Below are 13,407 nucleotides of genomic sequence, written 5' to 3' on the forward strand. Positions count from 1 at the left end.
TTCCAGTTTGTGGGAATATGTTGGATTCTCTTAATGTGTTGGCCCTAATAACTCCCACTTCGCACCTGAATCGAAAAATCGACCCTCATTCTAGGATGGAGCTGGTCGAGAGGGAATGGATGGTTGCCCGAAGTAGCAATGTGTCGTCGTGCCCCTTTCCCTTTATTGCGGAACTCTCGGTGCCTTATCATGGGGGATGTGAGTATAATTCACTCAAAAGGTATCTGCGCGGTGCTAATAGCTCCTGGAGACCTGGGGGGTCGGTGGTGCAAACCCGTCCCTATAGCCGTCGAGGATGTGTCCTGCTGCATTCCCTGTCCAATATCCGACTGGAGATACACAAAAGGTGCGACAATACTACGATAACGCCTTATATACAAGGGTCAGTGGCTCTTGCTAACGGTAACAGACTTCAGTCTTGTAATCGTATCGTGGATTGGAGTGTTTATCCTCGTCCTAGCCCTAATTTTGGGTCTCACATTTGCTGTACTTCCGGTCGCGGCAACATGGCGGCACTACCTCACGACCAGCCCATTAATCGGGTTCACTTTTATGGCGGCATGGCTTATATCTTTTTATTGGGTGCTGTTTGGGAATGTAGCTAACGATGTGTAGGCCTCGTTTATAATCCAGCTAGGAGCATCAATCGACGTGTGCTACGACTCCATCACACCGAACGATTGGCGAACGGACAATCGCTGTGCGGTATCGGGGGCTCTGCTTCTTTACGGGGTTTGGGTGGTAGTATTGAGCTGTGAGTTTTTTTTTGCCCCGTAAGCCGTGTGCGTCCAGCAGAAAAGGGCTGATGATTCTTCCAGGCTTCTTTCGCTCCCTCTCCCTGTACGCCCACCTATGCTGGGAGATCGAGCTAGGGACGAAATTCATGTACATCGCCCTCGTCTGCATCTTCGTCGGCGCAGGCGGACTCTTCCTCACGGAATTCTTGGTCTCTGGCGTCTCCTACCAAGTCGGCAAAATCTGCAGCATCAACATCGACAAAAGCACGGAATCACTGTGGGCGCCTCTTCTCGCTGTCGCCAGCGCCTCCCTCATCCTCCAGCTGCTCATCATGGCGCACTGCATCCACCGCGTGCTGGACCCCTTCGGAAACATGTTCAAATTCCTCTTCACGTGTCGTCGCGCCCGTGTTCGCGCTTCCGTCGAGCTGCCCCCAGAGCTCGCCGAACAGCCTTCTGCCCGCCAGGTCTGCTCGAGGATCCGGCGGATTCTTCAACTGCAATGGAGGGCGATAGCGATCGTGTGCCTGATTATCTTTCATGTTGCGTTTCTGGCGGGGGCGCTGCTCCGCGTGGGCACGCCGGCGGATTACTCCCTCGAGCAAGTGACCCCGTGGCTTGTGTGTTTGATGACCTCGCATGGCGAGAGTGAGCCGTGTTTGTCTGAGGCTTCGGGGCTAGGACCGAGCCAGGGCACGGCGCTCGCTGCGTGGATTCTTCTGTCGGTAAGTGGTCCATGTTCTCTGTCTGTCTGTCCTATTCGAGCCCTGAATATGAGACTGCGGCTCTAACAGCTTCTAGCTGAGCGGTGTCTGGGGTTTCATCTGTGTTGTCAAGTGGTCCATGGTCCAGGGGTGGATAGAATGGGGGAGACGGAGGAGGAGTGCTTTTCGCGAGAGCATGGCATACCGGCATAGGGCGCAAGGTCAACCCAGGGATGTTGAGCGCGTGGTGAGTGACTGTCTCACAGTAGACACCATGTACTCTCCTACCTCTGCGGTGCACAAGGCCCTGCGCTTTACTAGGGGGTCGAGTGTTTCCGGGGGTGCATATTCCTCTGAGACTCCTAAGTACTAGGCTTTTCTGTTTGTTAACCACATGAGTATGTATTCCCTGGCGAAAGGCAGGCGCCGGCATAGTTGACCAACGTCGAGTTTTTCATTTGTTTAGATTGGGGGTTGAAATTTTGGTAAAAGACGGATTAATATAGAACCATGTGCATTGTATTGGAAATGATACCGAGTGCTGGCCAGAGTCATTGGATTATTTGCGGTTACTTGCTCTATAACTGGATTAAATAATGGCGGAGCAATAACCTGATCCATACCGGCCGTACAGGATCCTCTTTCGGTGGACTTCACTACCCCTCGGCCAGGAGCACCAAAGGTACTGTTTTCCTTGCTGATATCGCTCGAGCTGGATGCTATCGTTGGTTCTGGGACAACGAGGGCTAACTGCCCAAAGAAGCAGAGATATGCGCATTCGTTTTGTCCGAGATGATTCGTTTGTCGAGGTTGGTGCCACCAACTTGCAGCTGAATTGCAAATGGGAGAACGGGAGCTCGGGAAGCTACGGCATCAAGGCTGGTTGTGAGCGTGGTGAGGAGGTTGCTGATTGCACTGATCTCTGCAAGGACGGTTTCGTAGTCTACTGGGACGCAGACTGGCCAAAATAGTAGGGAAAGGAAAGTGATGAGCCTCATGGTTCTCTGGTGATCCTATCGAAGTGGGTAAAAGTAGAAAGAGGCGACGTCATTGTTTAGGAGCAAGTGACATATCTGTCATTGTCGGTGCATGGGTGAGCAAAGCCATATATATAACTCTCGACAACGCTTCCTTCAAGATGCTCCGTACAAGTATAACAGGGAGTATCAAGAATCACATTCTCATGCCCCAGCCGGGTACGATCGTATTCGGGATCATGTCTCTAAACCTCAATATTACCTATCCTTTGGGAATATACATCTTGAATCCGCTTCCAGCATCACAGAGCACAACCTCGGTCGAAGCCATTTACGTCTGATTAAGCGAGCCTCGGGGTCTCTGCGTTTGCTATCTGCAGACAAGAAAATAAAATTGCTTCACACCCGATGCAGCGGTTGGTGATAATAGTTTCGTCGTGTGTCTTCGAATAATTCCCTCGTTATACGACTGTCTTGCCGACTACTGCGCTGCCTATGGAAGCCTGTTGTGCAATACTTTAACGACAACGCGACAGACACACCCCGGCGAATTGTTCCAGGACTTCTGGTTACGTTGGATATTACTGGAGCAAGATACTCTACTTACAAGGTATGATAATGAATCATTGGAAGGCATACTAACAGTCGCCTGAAACACATATGAAACAGAGGTCTACGTAGGCTTGCAAGCCACATACCTATAACTCTCTCTGTAAATATCATACTGGAGCTCTACAGCCATTAACAACTTGTGATCAACCCGCTTATCTAGAGCCTCTATCTGCTTGATACTTACAGCCATAGCACCGTCAATCGCTTTCTAAAGGTTACCAGATTTGCCTTGTATTTCCAGTGCACAGAGTACCCTTGAAGCCACCATCAAACCCTTAACCATAGCACCCAGATCACTGATGTGATTGGCGATAGGATTCAAATGGAAGATAATAGTCGAATCGCGTGGAATATAAGCCCTGAGCAGCTCTTAGGGCTATGGGAACCGAAGGACAAGAGAGAACCCCTTCATAGTGAAGATCAGGTCAGTAAATGGAAAGAGAGAAGGACCTGATAAGCGCCCTTAATACATAAGTTTGAAACATGCCGAAGAAACAAGCAAGCAGTGTAATCCCCAGTAATGGACCGTAGCAATGTCTTCAAAATAGCCCCCGAGGCAAGATGCGAACCGCGGGACTCGTGATTGCTTCGGCCAGGGTACTCGTCCTTCTCATCCTTTGACCCTGGCATTATCATGCACATGCACATGTCATTTCTCCCGAATCTTACCCCAGGTTTCCTGTGCTGGAATTGACTGGACTCTAGATGGGGATCCAGCTAAATTTGTCTGTTTGGAGCAATTATATATATCCAATTTAGATGGCATTAAAGAAGGACGACTAATATGAAAAAAGTGAGAAAAAAAGAAATGGATGTTGTGATTCCGATACGGGGAATCGAACCCCGAGCTGCCGTGTGAGAGACGGCGATGTTAACCATTACACCATATCGGATTACTGGATAGAATGGAGACAGAATAAACGATTAACAAGGCAGGCCAAAGACCACATCACGATAAGACGACGACCTTAGAACGTGCTCTAGGGCCTATTAGACTGTGAGTTGCAAAGAAGCCTTTCCTCCTGCTCTTGTCCCTGTCTACACGAATTTACACCCATTAGAATACTCGGCCTTTAGACCTGTGCGACCCGTCCTTCGTCATGAATTCCTCCTGGTCGGCTTGGTGGGGGGGGGGGTTTCCAGTATGGAGGAACATATCGTAGCTATCCCGTGGAAGGATTTCTAGATCGACGTGACGTGCTACTCGTAGTTAATTAATATAACCTCATGAGTCAGAAAGAAATACCCACTCGCGGCTGACAGTGGAGTCGCCATCAATATCTCCGCACCGGCTTTACATATCTCCACCTCTAATTCCGAAGAAGACTTGATATTTATCTATACGGTACCTCCCGGCAAGAGGGTTCCGGGACACCTGAGTAGATACCTACATCCAGAATACGAAATGGCTCCTCTCGTGTGGTTCATCACAGGCGCCTCCTCCGGCTTCGGCCTGGATCTCTCCCTGCACGCCCTTGGGGCCGGCCACCAGGTCATCGGAACCGTCCGCAACGCAACCAGGTCCGCGGAAGCTGTCCGTCAAATCCAAGAGAAAGGAGGCAAGGTCCTTGAGTTGGACGTAACAAACGCAGAGGCCGTCCCCGAAGTCGCAAACCAGGCGCTTAGGTTGTATGGTCACATCGACGTTCTAGTCAACAACGCCGGGTACTCATTACTGGGCGCGGTAGAGGACATCAAGTAAGCGAGTCCAGATTCCCGAACCCCCCCCCCCCCCCCCCGGCTCTCCGGAATCGCCAAACCGAGGACTAATGACCTGCTTGACAGAGAGGAGGAAATATACCGCCAGATGGAGACGAACTTTTACGGGCCCGTGCGACTCATCCGTGCGTTTCTCCCTGCGCTGCGCGCCCGTGGTAGCGGAACTATTGTCAATATCAGCAGTATCGCCGGGCAAGACGGGCTGCCATCGTGTGGATTCTACGCGGCAAGCAAATTCGCCCTGGAGGGAATGTCGGAGGCGCTGGCGCGCGAGCTCGCCCCCTTTAACATCGCGGTCCTGATTGTGGAGCCTGGCGCATTCCGCACGAATTTCCTTTCCGCCGTGCAAAGGAATGAAACGGGCCTCTCGGAGCCGTACCAAGGCGGACCGGTGGATATTGCTCTGGGCAGATTCGATTCAATGCAGGGGCACCAAAAGGGGGATCCTCTCAAGGCTGTAAAGGGGTTAATGGAGGTTATTACCGGAGAAGGACAGGCCGGAGGATTGAAGGGCAAGATCTTGCGATTGCCGCTAGGTCCTGACTGTGTACAGAGGCTGGAAGGGAAGCTGAAGAGCGTCTCGCAGGATCTGGAAATGTCGCGGGATTTGGCCATGAGCACGAATTTTTGAACGGGCTGTAGAATGAATGGATTGGAATTACAGAGCGCAAGCATAAGGGTGACGTTATGAGATGAAATACAAAATAAGTCTAACAGTTAGTAGTAGTATCTGGCCTTGACTTGTCCTCTCTCACTCACGGAAACGGAAACGAGAAGGCTTCCTTTCTTCTCTGTAGTTTTGATGAGTGTATAACCATACTTGGGTGTCTTCGATACGGGCTCTTTTTACGGGAGAGAAAGTTTCGAGCCAGACATACGTAGAGTACTTGGTCAAGCCCGGCTGGTAGCTTAGGGTTCACATCGTGCGCAGCTGTATTGAGTATAGCATCAGAACCAAACATACAAGTGCTCAGATTATCTGTAGTTCTATATAAAGTGATCACTGCAGAACAAACTGGAATCAAAAGTAGGGTTGCCCACCTCACGTTTACATGGATGTAGGTACCTAACAGATGACCTGACCTGATTGAACTTCCCAGCCCTCAAGGGTTCAAGACTCAAACTACCTATTTAGTTACAAAAAGAATCAAATGCGCTATATTAAGATAATAATAATATACGTCAATGAGATGAAACCCTCCTTCACAGCTCTGAATGGACAGTGGCGCGTTGCTTAGCTGCCGTGTACAGATTGTTGATATCTGCCTTCCATTGTGCCTCGTTGACCCGCTTCAACCGTCGGTCATAGGTCATTAACCCATTCAGCTCGCCTTCAACATCAGTAGTCTGGGTCCAGACCGCAACACTGCATGAGAATCGTTGAATCTGGTCGCGGAGCTCGCTGAGAAGAGTGTGACTCCGATAGTTCCACACGTCAATGGTAGCGTCTAACTCGTAGGTCTGATCGATGGTGTTGATTGCCGCTTGGACGTTCCAAAGACTTTTCAAATATTAGCATCACTTCCGGAGAATCGAAGGAAAGGCGGGTGTTACTTTTCAATTGTCACGTTGTTGCCAATGCCGCCGAATTCACCTTGAATGCCGATGCGGTTGGGGTCATAGGGCCTCGAGGACCGAGAGTAGAAGGGAGATCCACATTGGGGATTCGCATAGTGATGATTGTCCTGGATTTACTCAGTCATCTGATCCCAGGGCTAGTTTAGAAAGAAACTTACGCTGAAGTCACCAGCTCCGTGGTCGAACCAGCCTGAAGCCGCATCGACCAGACGAGTCGAATCTAGTTTCTTCACCATGTCCGTGAGACCAAATTCCGGATGCCATGTAGAGGGCTGGCCCCATCCTTCGTTGTATATTACCTAACGGAATGTAATAAATAGCCCATGTTAGGTCCGGCCGGCCGATATGGAAGAGCGTTGCTTACCCAGGTAAAAATGCATGGGTAGTTCTTGAGTTGATTGACCATCAACCCTAGCTGGCGCGTGAATTCTTGCTGTTGGTTGGCATTGGGCTGCGCGAGAAAGAGAGCAGGCATATCCTGGATAACTAGGAGACCCAGCTCATCACAAGCACGGTAGAAGAGTGCGGGCTCGACCTTGATATGCTTTCGAAGCATGTTGAATCCGAGATCTTTCAGCACCTTGAGATCATAGATCATTGCGTCTCGGTTCGGAGGGGTGTAGATGCCGTCGGGCCAGTATCCCTGGTCCAAAGTGCCAAAAAGGAACATGAACTCGCCGTTCACTAAGGGGCGGACTACCCCATTCACTGTACCCTTGGATATGGTGCGGAAACCCGTGTAGCTACCGACCTGGTCACGACCCATGGTGACGCTTATGTTGTATAGATCAGGTGTATCCGGTGACCATAGCCTCACACCGTCGGCCGTAAACTTGAATTGTTGGTTTGCCGTGCCATTTTGCGACGCGATCGTATGGTCACCATCCTGGACAGACACCACGACAGGAGTGTTGTTTCCGGATGCACTGTAGACAGTGACGGTCACTACACTTCATTAGCTAGCGCGCCCTCTGACCAGTACGCTTGTCCCTACCAACGCCTTGCATGTCGGCCGTTAGATCGAGTCGGGTAATGTAGTCTGCTGGCGCAGCTTCGATCCACACAGTTTGCCAGATCCCGCTACAGGGTGTGTAGAAGATATGTGAGGGTGACAGCCGCTGCTTGCCAATCGGGATAACGGCTCCCTCCCCCTCCGTTGGGTCATGTACAAAGACAAGCCTTGATATTGTGATTAACAGTTTCTCCTGATATGGCATTCAAGACGACATACAGTTCATTTGTTCCATTGAAGGTAATATATTCAGTTGCGTCAACTGTGAATTCAAAGTAACCTCCACGGTGGAAAGCTACTTTTTGCCGGTTGATGAAGACGGTTGCTTCATAGTCGACAGCACCGAAGTTTACTAGAATATTCTGCCTCTGCCATCTGGGAGGGACGGTGAAATTGGTGGATAGCCAAGAATATAAAGCATATCTTCCCTGCAGACCTGTACGTTGTTTAGTATACCCCGTTAGTATCACCCGACGGAAAGAAGACTAAGAGGTATTACCGGACAGGCCACTCTCAAGGCATGAGGGAACCAGCACTTCGTTGTCCAGAGTCTCACCGAAGGGCGGATTCTCGATTGCAGACGCGCCAGACGCGTTGCGGTACTGCCAGATACCGTTCAGATTCTGCCATTGTGCCCGTTCCAGTTGCGGCCGGGGATACTCCGGCCAAGGGCTGGTCCCGACGTTGTCCGTCCATGGCGTGGTCAAGGGAGGTGTTTGAGGCACGTAGGGGGTTATGGCGCTACCGAGGCCGGCGATTGCCAGCAAGGGGAAGAAGAAGATTCGCAACATCTTCCGACGGCCGTGTGGTGCGGATAGTCAGTGGGATGATGGGCCGTTCTTTATACTACGGAGTACTTCAATATGTAACTAACTCACATACCTGAACGACCCCCTCTCATCCGCCTTGTACTCAAGACCAGATTATTTCTATTCGTTCATTATAATCCCCGAGATTGTATGGGCTCTCCTCATCAAGCCCCCCCCGGGCATTGCGAGTACATCCTCCTCTGGTGTAATCTCCCGGCACTCTCCACGGAGTGTGATTGATGGACTCATATGCCATTAGCGGGTTGGACTTTTATTAGAGTGGATCTTTAGGGAATCGCCGGCGATCTCCTTGGGATCAGCCGTTGGCGCCAGTTTTAAGGTCAAACTGGAATTAGTGAGATGCTTGACGCTGTTTCGTGGCAGAGGTAGCACCTCATGGGCAATAGAAGAAGATGATGCCGTGAAATACTCATTCTCCATGGTGCGCTAGGCATTTCGCATCCAACACTTTACCCCTGAGTGCCAACGATGCCTGTAAGGCTGTCATGGGCTAGTGAAAGCCTGTGCTGCTACAATGTCGATCCCCTGCATAGTACAGGCTGCATAAGGGGTCACTCGACACACCCAGCTGTAAGGTGATTGAGGGATTGATTGTATTAGGATCTCATGAATAGGAGAGCGCTTGAGCTTATGGGACTTACCGGAGTAGATCCTACTATGAAATTCATTTCTTATATTGCTGGTATTAGCCCGCAACCAAGTGACAATCGTGTGCCCAGGGGCCCTCTCGCATCTTTCCGGAATGAGGTTTTCAAGAATACTATTTATTTCTAGGGAGTGGCTACGGACTCGGTCTGAATCCATCATTGGAGATGACGCTGAATGAGGACCAACCATTCAGGGGAACGGAGAAATCTCTGCATCAAGCTTCTTAAAGGCTTCACGATCGAGACACAATAACAAGAGAGCTTTAGCAAACAGGCAGACCAGGCAACACCGTCTTTAGCGCGGCCGGCAGCCCCATTAGCTTCAATTTCCCCCTCGTGGATTCGGTGATTGAGGGCCATATAGAGTCCACCGGGAATCAGGGGAACAATGTTGCCACGATGGTTCACCGTCAGAGCCAGGACCTGGAAATTGGTGTGTGAAAACTCGTCCTGATCGACCCGTTAGACCGACACAAATGGTGGCTAATCTCGGTCAAAAAACCTCCACGGGATATAGTTGATCGACTGATGGAGCCGCAGACGGCGGTGCATTTTCTGGAGTTTTGCTTCTCCGGTATACTCCCGAATGGCAAAGAGACTGCATTGGAAAAACTAAATCCAGATGACATGCAATACTTGCATGCAAGTCCGGAAGGTGACGAGGATGGCCGGCCGATATCTGAACGCGTCATGAGTCGTGTCGGGTCTGTCGAGGACAGCGATAGGCTATGTCTTGTTGTTGGGAAGAATATTCAATCCATGAAGAATCGTACGTGCGAAGGGATCATACCTCTCTCGGAGCAGCGGTGGAAGGAGAAGGGTCTCGACCAGGAGGATCATTTTGATATTGCCTGCCAATCTCGATCGGCTGTGGTTGCAGCCTGGGAATATCTCAACCAGCCGCGCGTGGCGAAGAACATGCGGGACACATTTCACCTGCTCTGGGGACACTGGGAGGAGCTGGAAGTAATGATTAACCGGCAGCGCATGATTGATCAAGAACCGCCTGTCAGTGTGACACGGCTGTGGCTTCAGTTTATCGTTGCTCATTTCCAGGTAGTCGCAGAGCGCGCGCATCGCTGGGTGATTGTCCATGTCAATGCACTACGCGCCCCCCTCCTGCAGCGACTGGCCGCTCATCGTCCTATGAATCTCGATGTTGTGGATTCTTTACAATGGAAGTTAACCGATCGCCTTCACATGCTGGTGGAGATTGCATCGGTTGCAGACTATGCGATCATGATCCCCATGCATGGCTACAACGGATACACGCCACCACCAATTCCGCCTCATATTCTACCTGCGCTGAGGTCGGCGAGTTGGGAAGAGAGGAGGCAGGCATATTCACCCCGAATGAAGCTGGTCACCCGGGCCACGCGTCAGCGAACCTGCACTATTTTGCCCTTCCGCGGGGAATCCGATGGGAGAACATACCACCGCGCAGGGATGCCCATGCGGACTGGGACTTGCTCACCCTGCTGTTCCAGAAGGCAGGCCAGAGCGGGCTGGAGATCTGTCCTGGACGAGAGGTGGTCACGGAATTTGGCATTGGCGATGGGTGGACACAAGTTGGTTGGAGGCTCCTCACGGGCGAGAATTGTTTGCAATATCGGGGAAACCTTCTAATGTCGTGGTCTGATGATCGCTGCAAATTCAACTTTCCGTCGTGTCAGGGTCCCATCCGAGCCCGGGGATTTCTCCGGAGACCGGTACAGTATTGCCCTTTTCAATCAGCCGTGCAAGGATGCCCTGATCCAAGGGGCCCCGGAAGAAGTATACCCACTTGTTACTGGGGAGGAATTCAATACTCCAGCTATGAAGCGGAATTTTGCTGCACTGCAGGAAACGTTGAAGAGGAAGGAGGCAAAGTGGAATCTAAGGGCAGCAATAATTGCTACTTGACGACTTTACCATGCTCGTATCCCAGCGTCCACCCACATGGCTTGAAACCCTGGTTACAGCTAATGTGATCAATGAAGTTTACCTGATCCGAGGGATACTTCGGTAGCAACGTGGTTTAGAGGCCAGGCTAGAGTTGAGTACGACATGCGCATATCATTTATATGTATTGTTTCGAGTGATAGTTGTCCGAACAATCTTGACGCGTCTGTTAATTGAAAGAAAAGTCGGGGCATGATTTCGCCAGTCAGATGAAATCTAGGCGCCTTGTTTACCATTCCATGGCGTAGTTATTGCCAGAAATCATCGTGGCCATGAAGGTGGAATCCTTGAACTAATGTTGTCCAATCTGGGAAACCCTCCGTGCCACCCAGGTCTAGTTCAGCACCTTCAGAATTTGCCGGGAGATACGTTGGAAGGCTGCTGGATGACGATACACTTGCTCGGGAAATCATGCTAGGGATCCAGCAGCGAGTCTTAGCAGTAGTATCGCCCTCGGGATCCTGCCTTTGAACCCTTTCTCTGACTGCCAGAGCCTTTGTCCTCAGGGCAGCTAGAACTGCGGCCTTTGACCCAAACCCACTGGTGAATTTATCCAAAAGATCGTACCCGAATAGCTTGTCAATTTCCTCCCATGCTCTCTCAACATTGGGGCCCTCGGGCTTCACGGAAAGATGGGAGAGGATATACAACGCAACGTGGTATTGTGGGTAAGCCTTGTAGACCCAAGCGAACTGAATCAACAGCGGATCTTTGTGATAAATATTTGTTTCGAGGAGTTCCAATGCCACTTGGAGGTTCTCTTCCGTGGCAAAGTCCACGTCAGGATCGGAGCGCTTCAATAAAATCCATTGCAGTCGCGTGACAAAGTCAAGTTTGCGGAGGAGGAACCGCGAGCACAAGAGTGTCAAACGTTGCGGCGGTATGACAGGATTGCAATAATGCAGTAACTTTTCCACCTGCATCTCGGTCTCTTTGACAATGCGTGCTCTGGTATCCTCGCTGGGCGGGGAAGACGGCCGGGAGGACGCCGCGATGGTCGCCAATCTCTGCATAGATTTCGCTAGAGCAATATAGACCAAAGAAAAGGTCATAGGTGTCCAGCCCTCCCTGGGTTCAGGCAGGTGCTGCATCTCCGGATAAAGCTCGGAATCTGCAACATTGATGGGTAGGCTCACATCCGAGGCCATCAATAAGCTGTTGGTGTTTTCTAGGCCGTAGTCTTCGCCCGCACGGCTATCGCGACTGACGAGATGCCACCACAGACGGCGACGAATCTCCGAGTCAAAAACCGATAGCCCGAGCTGCGCTCCATCACGATGAAGACCTAGCGATTTAGCGATACGGATTGCCAGGCCGTTCAGAATCCATATTCCCTTCCCGCGATTGTGAACCCGTAGCACGGACTATACCTATCGTTAGCCTGAACCTTGGGGCGAAATACACGAAACTTTGAGGGGGGCTGATACCAAATATATGGCTAGGGCATGCAGTCCAGTGATGGTTGGACGGTCTAAGAAGTCCCCATGAGCTAACGCCTGTTCCAGACCAATCTTAAACCGCAGCAAGAGCGTATCAGTATCTTGCCCCAGAGTTATCTGTGCATCTGGGGCATCAAGGGAGACTGTGGAGGCGAAGTATATAGCAAAGCACAGGGCAAGATTCTCTGTGGATGCCGACCCAGGGTCCTCAATCGTGGAATATACCCTGACCTGATCGGTAGGCAGGTGCAACATCTTTAACCCCGTGCACACCTCTACGTTTTCCACATAAATGTTCCAGAGCCCCACAGCCAGTCGTTTCGGGGGATGGAGATTAGCAGGAACCAGTGACGGGCAAGGGGAGGACAGGATCCCTAGTGCATTAAAGGGGGAGGATACGGGGGGGTGCGGTGCTGTTATATGAGGTGGGGTCAACACAGATCGGACATTTCCTTCCTATCCAGAGGGTCAGGAAATGATTTAGATCGATGGTTACTATGGTATTGGTGAATCTAACCTCTTCGATCACTCTGGATAGCAGAACCTCATTGAAGTACTGCGTGGAAGAGCCTTTCTGCACGAGAATGTCTTCTCCCGGTTTCTCTCTCTCGCTTGGGTTGCCGGGCTGTATAGACACCGGTTGTGCTCGTGGAGCAACATGTGTAGTAGTAGCACTCGGCAGAGACCCTTCGGGAATTGAGGTACCTTCTTCTTTCATTTTGGCCAGGGACTTCTCTAACATGGCAATCCGAGATGCCATATCCGCCATGATCGTTCTCCTAGTCCGCCGCTTACGTGGACCGGAGGGTGGATAGGTGCAAGCTCTGTTGGTCCGGGTACAAGCAGAGCATGGCTCCCTCTTGTCACACTTGATCTTTCTGCTGCTGCAGGCGTAACATGAACGTGGAACGGTTCGACCAGCCCCGGAACTCAGGGTTAAGAGAGCTAAGTCTGCCTCGGGGTCGGAGTGAGAGGTCCGCGCGGAGTCAGTTGTAGTTGAATCTGATCCCATTCTAGCATGAGAGGTCTCTTAGCTGGGGGGGTTACGAGTATTAGTTTTCACTCTAAGGTCGTTGCTAAGGATACATATATGGCCAGGTTTTTTTTTTAGCGCTGTTGAATGTAACAAACAAACTACTTCTTCTTCCTCGGACACTTTTACACCCGTAGATGAGTCACTTTTCGTCCGCTCGGGGTCTTTTGCTAAGATT

The 13,407-nt window shown here is 50.9% G+C and overlaps 5 protein-coding genes and 1 non-coding gene across 6 annotated transcripts; 3 read left to right on the top strand and 3 right to left on the bottom strand.

Annotated features, from left to right (window-relative positions):
- Positions 1 to 119: 119 nt before the first annotated feature.
- P175DRAFT_0426348 (uncharacterized protein) lies at positions 120 to 1,814 on the top strand (the record flags this gene model as incomplete). Its single annotated transcript, XM_040893162.1, has 6 exons — positions 120 to 198; positions 251 to 346; positions 410 to 582; positions 616 to 754; positions 819 to 1,462; positions 1,539 to 1,814. 6 exons carry the CDS (start codon positions 120 to 122, stop codon positions 1,812 to 1,814), a joined length of 1,407 nt encoding a protein of 468 aa, XP_040756000.1.
- Positions 1,815 to 3,851: 2,037 nt separating this feature from the next.
- On the bottom strand, positions 3,852 to 3,923 carry P175DRAFT_0t16. Its single transcript has one exon. It is a non-coding gene; the product is annotated as a tRNA-Glu (tRNA).
- A 403-nt stretch (positions 3,924 to 4,326) lies between these two features.
- Positions 4,327 to 5,696, top strand: P175DRAFT_0470877 (putative short chain oxidoreductase/dehydrogenase). The gene is made up of 2 exons (XM_040895063.1): positions 4,327 to 4,728; positions 4,816 to 5,696. The coding sequence occupies exons 1-2, from the start codon at positions 4,436 to 4,438 to the stop codon at positions 5,378 to 5,380; spliced, it is 858 nt and encodes a 285-aa protein (XP_040756001.1). The 5' UTR covers positions 4,327 to 4,435; the 3' UTR covers positions 5,381 to 5,696.
- Positions 5,697 to 5,718: 22 nt separating this feature from the next.
- Positions 5,719 to 8,228, bottom strand: P175DRAFT_0553896 (putative hydrolase). Its single transcript, XM_040900521.1, has 8 exons — positions 8,222 to 8,228; positions 7,839 to 8,130; positions 7,559 to 7,775; positions 7,322 to 7,506; positions 6,692 to 7,272; positions 6,486 to 6,626; positions 6,304 to 6,434; positions 5,719 to 6,250 (listed from the first exon to the last, which is right to left on the bottom strand). The coding sequence occupies exons 2-8, from the start codon at positions 8,128 to 8,130 to the stop codon at positions 5,953 to 5,955; spliced, it is 1,845 nt and encodes a 614-aa protein (XP_040756002.1). The 5' UTR covers positions 8,222 to 8,228; the 3' UTR covers positions 5,719 to 5,952.
- Positions 8,229 to 9,215: 987 nt separating this feature from the next.
- Positions 9,216 to 10,718, top strand: P175DRAFT_0528108 (uncharacterized protein; the record flags this gene model as incomplete). The annotated part of the gene is made up of 4 exons (XM_040899581.1): positions 9,216 to 9,249; positions 9,283 to 10,126; positions 10,261 to 10,374; positions 10,490 to 10,718. 4 exons carry the CDS (start codon positions 9,216 to 9,218, stop codon positions 10,716 to 10,718), a joined length of 1,221 nt encoding a protein of 406 aa, XP_040756003.1.
- Positions 10,719 to 11,203: 485 nt separating this feature from the next.
- P175DRAFT_0408706 (uncharacterized protein) lies at positions 11,204 to 13,127 on the bottom strand (the record flags this gene model as incomplete). The annotated part of the gene is made up of 3 exons (XM_040893039.1): positions 11,204 to 12,121; positions 12,185 to 12,652; positions 12,714 to 13,127. Coding segments are annotated over 3 exons (1,800 nt in total), but the record flags the coding sequence as incomplete, so codon positions are not given.
- Positions 13,128 to 13,407: the final 280 nt, after the last annotated feature.

The sequence above is a fragment of the Aspergillus ochraceoroseus genome (genome assembly GCF_002846915.1).
Source record: "Aspergillus ochraceoroseus IBT 24754 chromosome Unknown P175scaffold_1, whole genome shotgun sequence".
NCBI classification, from domain to species: domain Eukaryota; kingdom Fungi; phylum Ascomycota; class Eurotiomycetes; order Eurotiales; family Aspergillaceae; genus Aspergillus; species Aspergillus ochraceoroseus.

Coding starts and splice junctions, on each gene's coding strand:
- P175DRAFT_0470877 (XM_040895063.1), top strand. CDS start 4,436: ATGGCTCCTCTCGTGTGGTTCATCACAGGCGCCTCCTCCGGCTTCGGC. Junction 4,729..4,815: donor GGCGCGGTAGAGGACATCAA/GTAAGCGAGTCC, acceptor CCTGCTTGACAG/AGAGGAGGAAATATACCGCC.
- P175DRAFT_0553896 (XM_040900521.1), bottom strand. CDS start 8,130: ATGTTGCGAATCTTCTTCTTCCCCTTGCTGGCAATCGCCGGCCTCGGT. Junction 6,435..6,485: donor ACGGAGCTGGTGACTTCAGC/GTAAGTTTCTTT, acceptor GAGTAAATCCAG/GACAATCATCACTATGCGAA. Junction 6,251..6,303: donor AACAACGTGACAATTGAAAA/GTAACACCCGCC, acceptor ATATTTGAAAAG/TCTTTGGAACGTCCAAGCGG.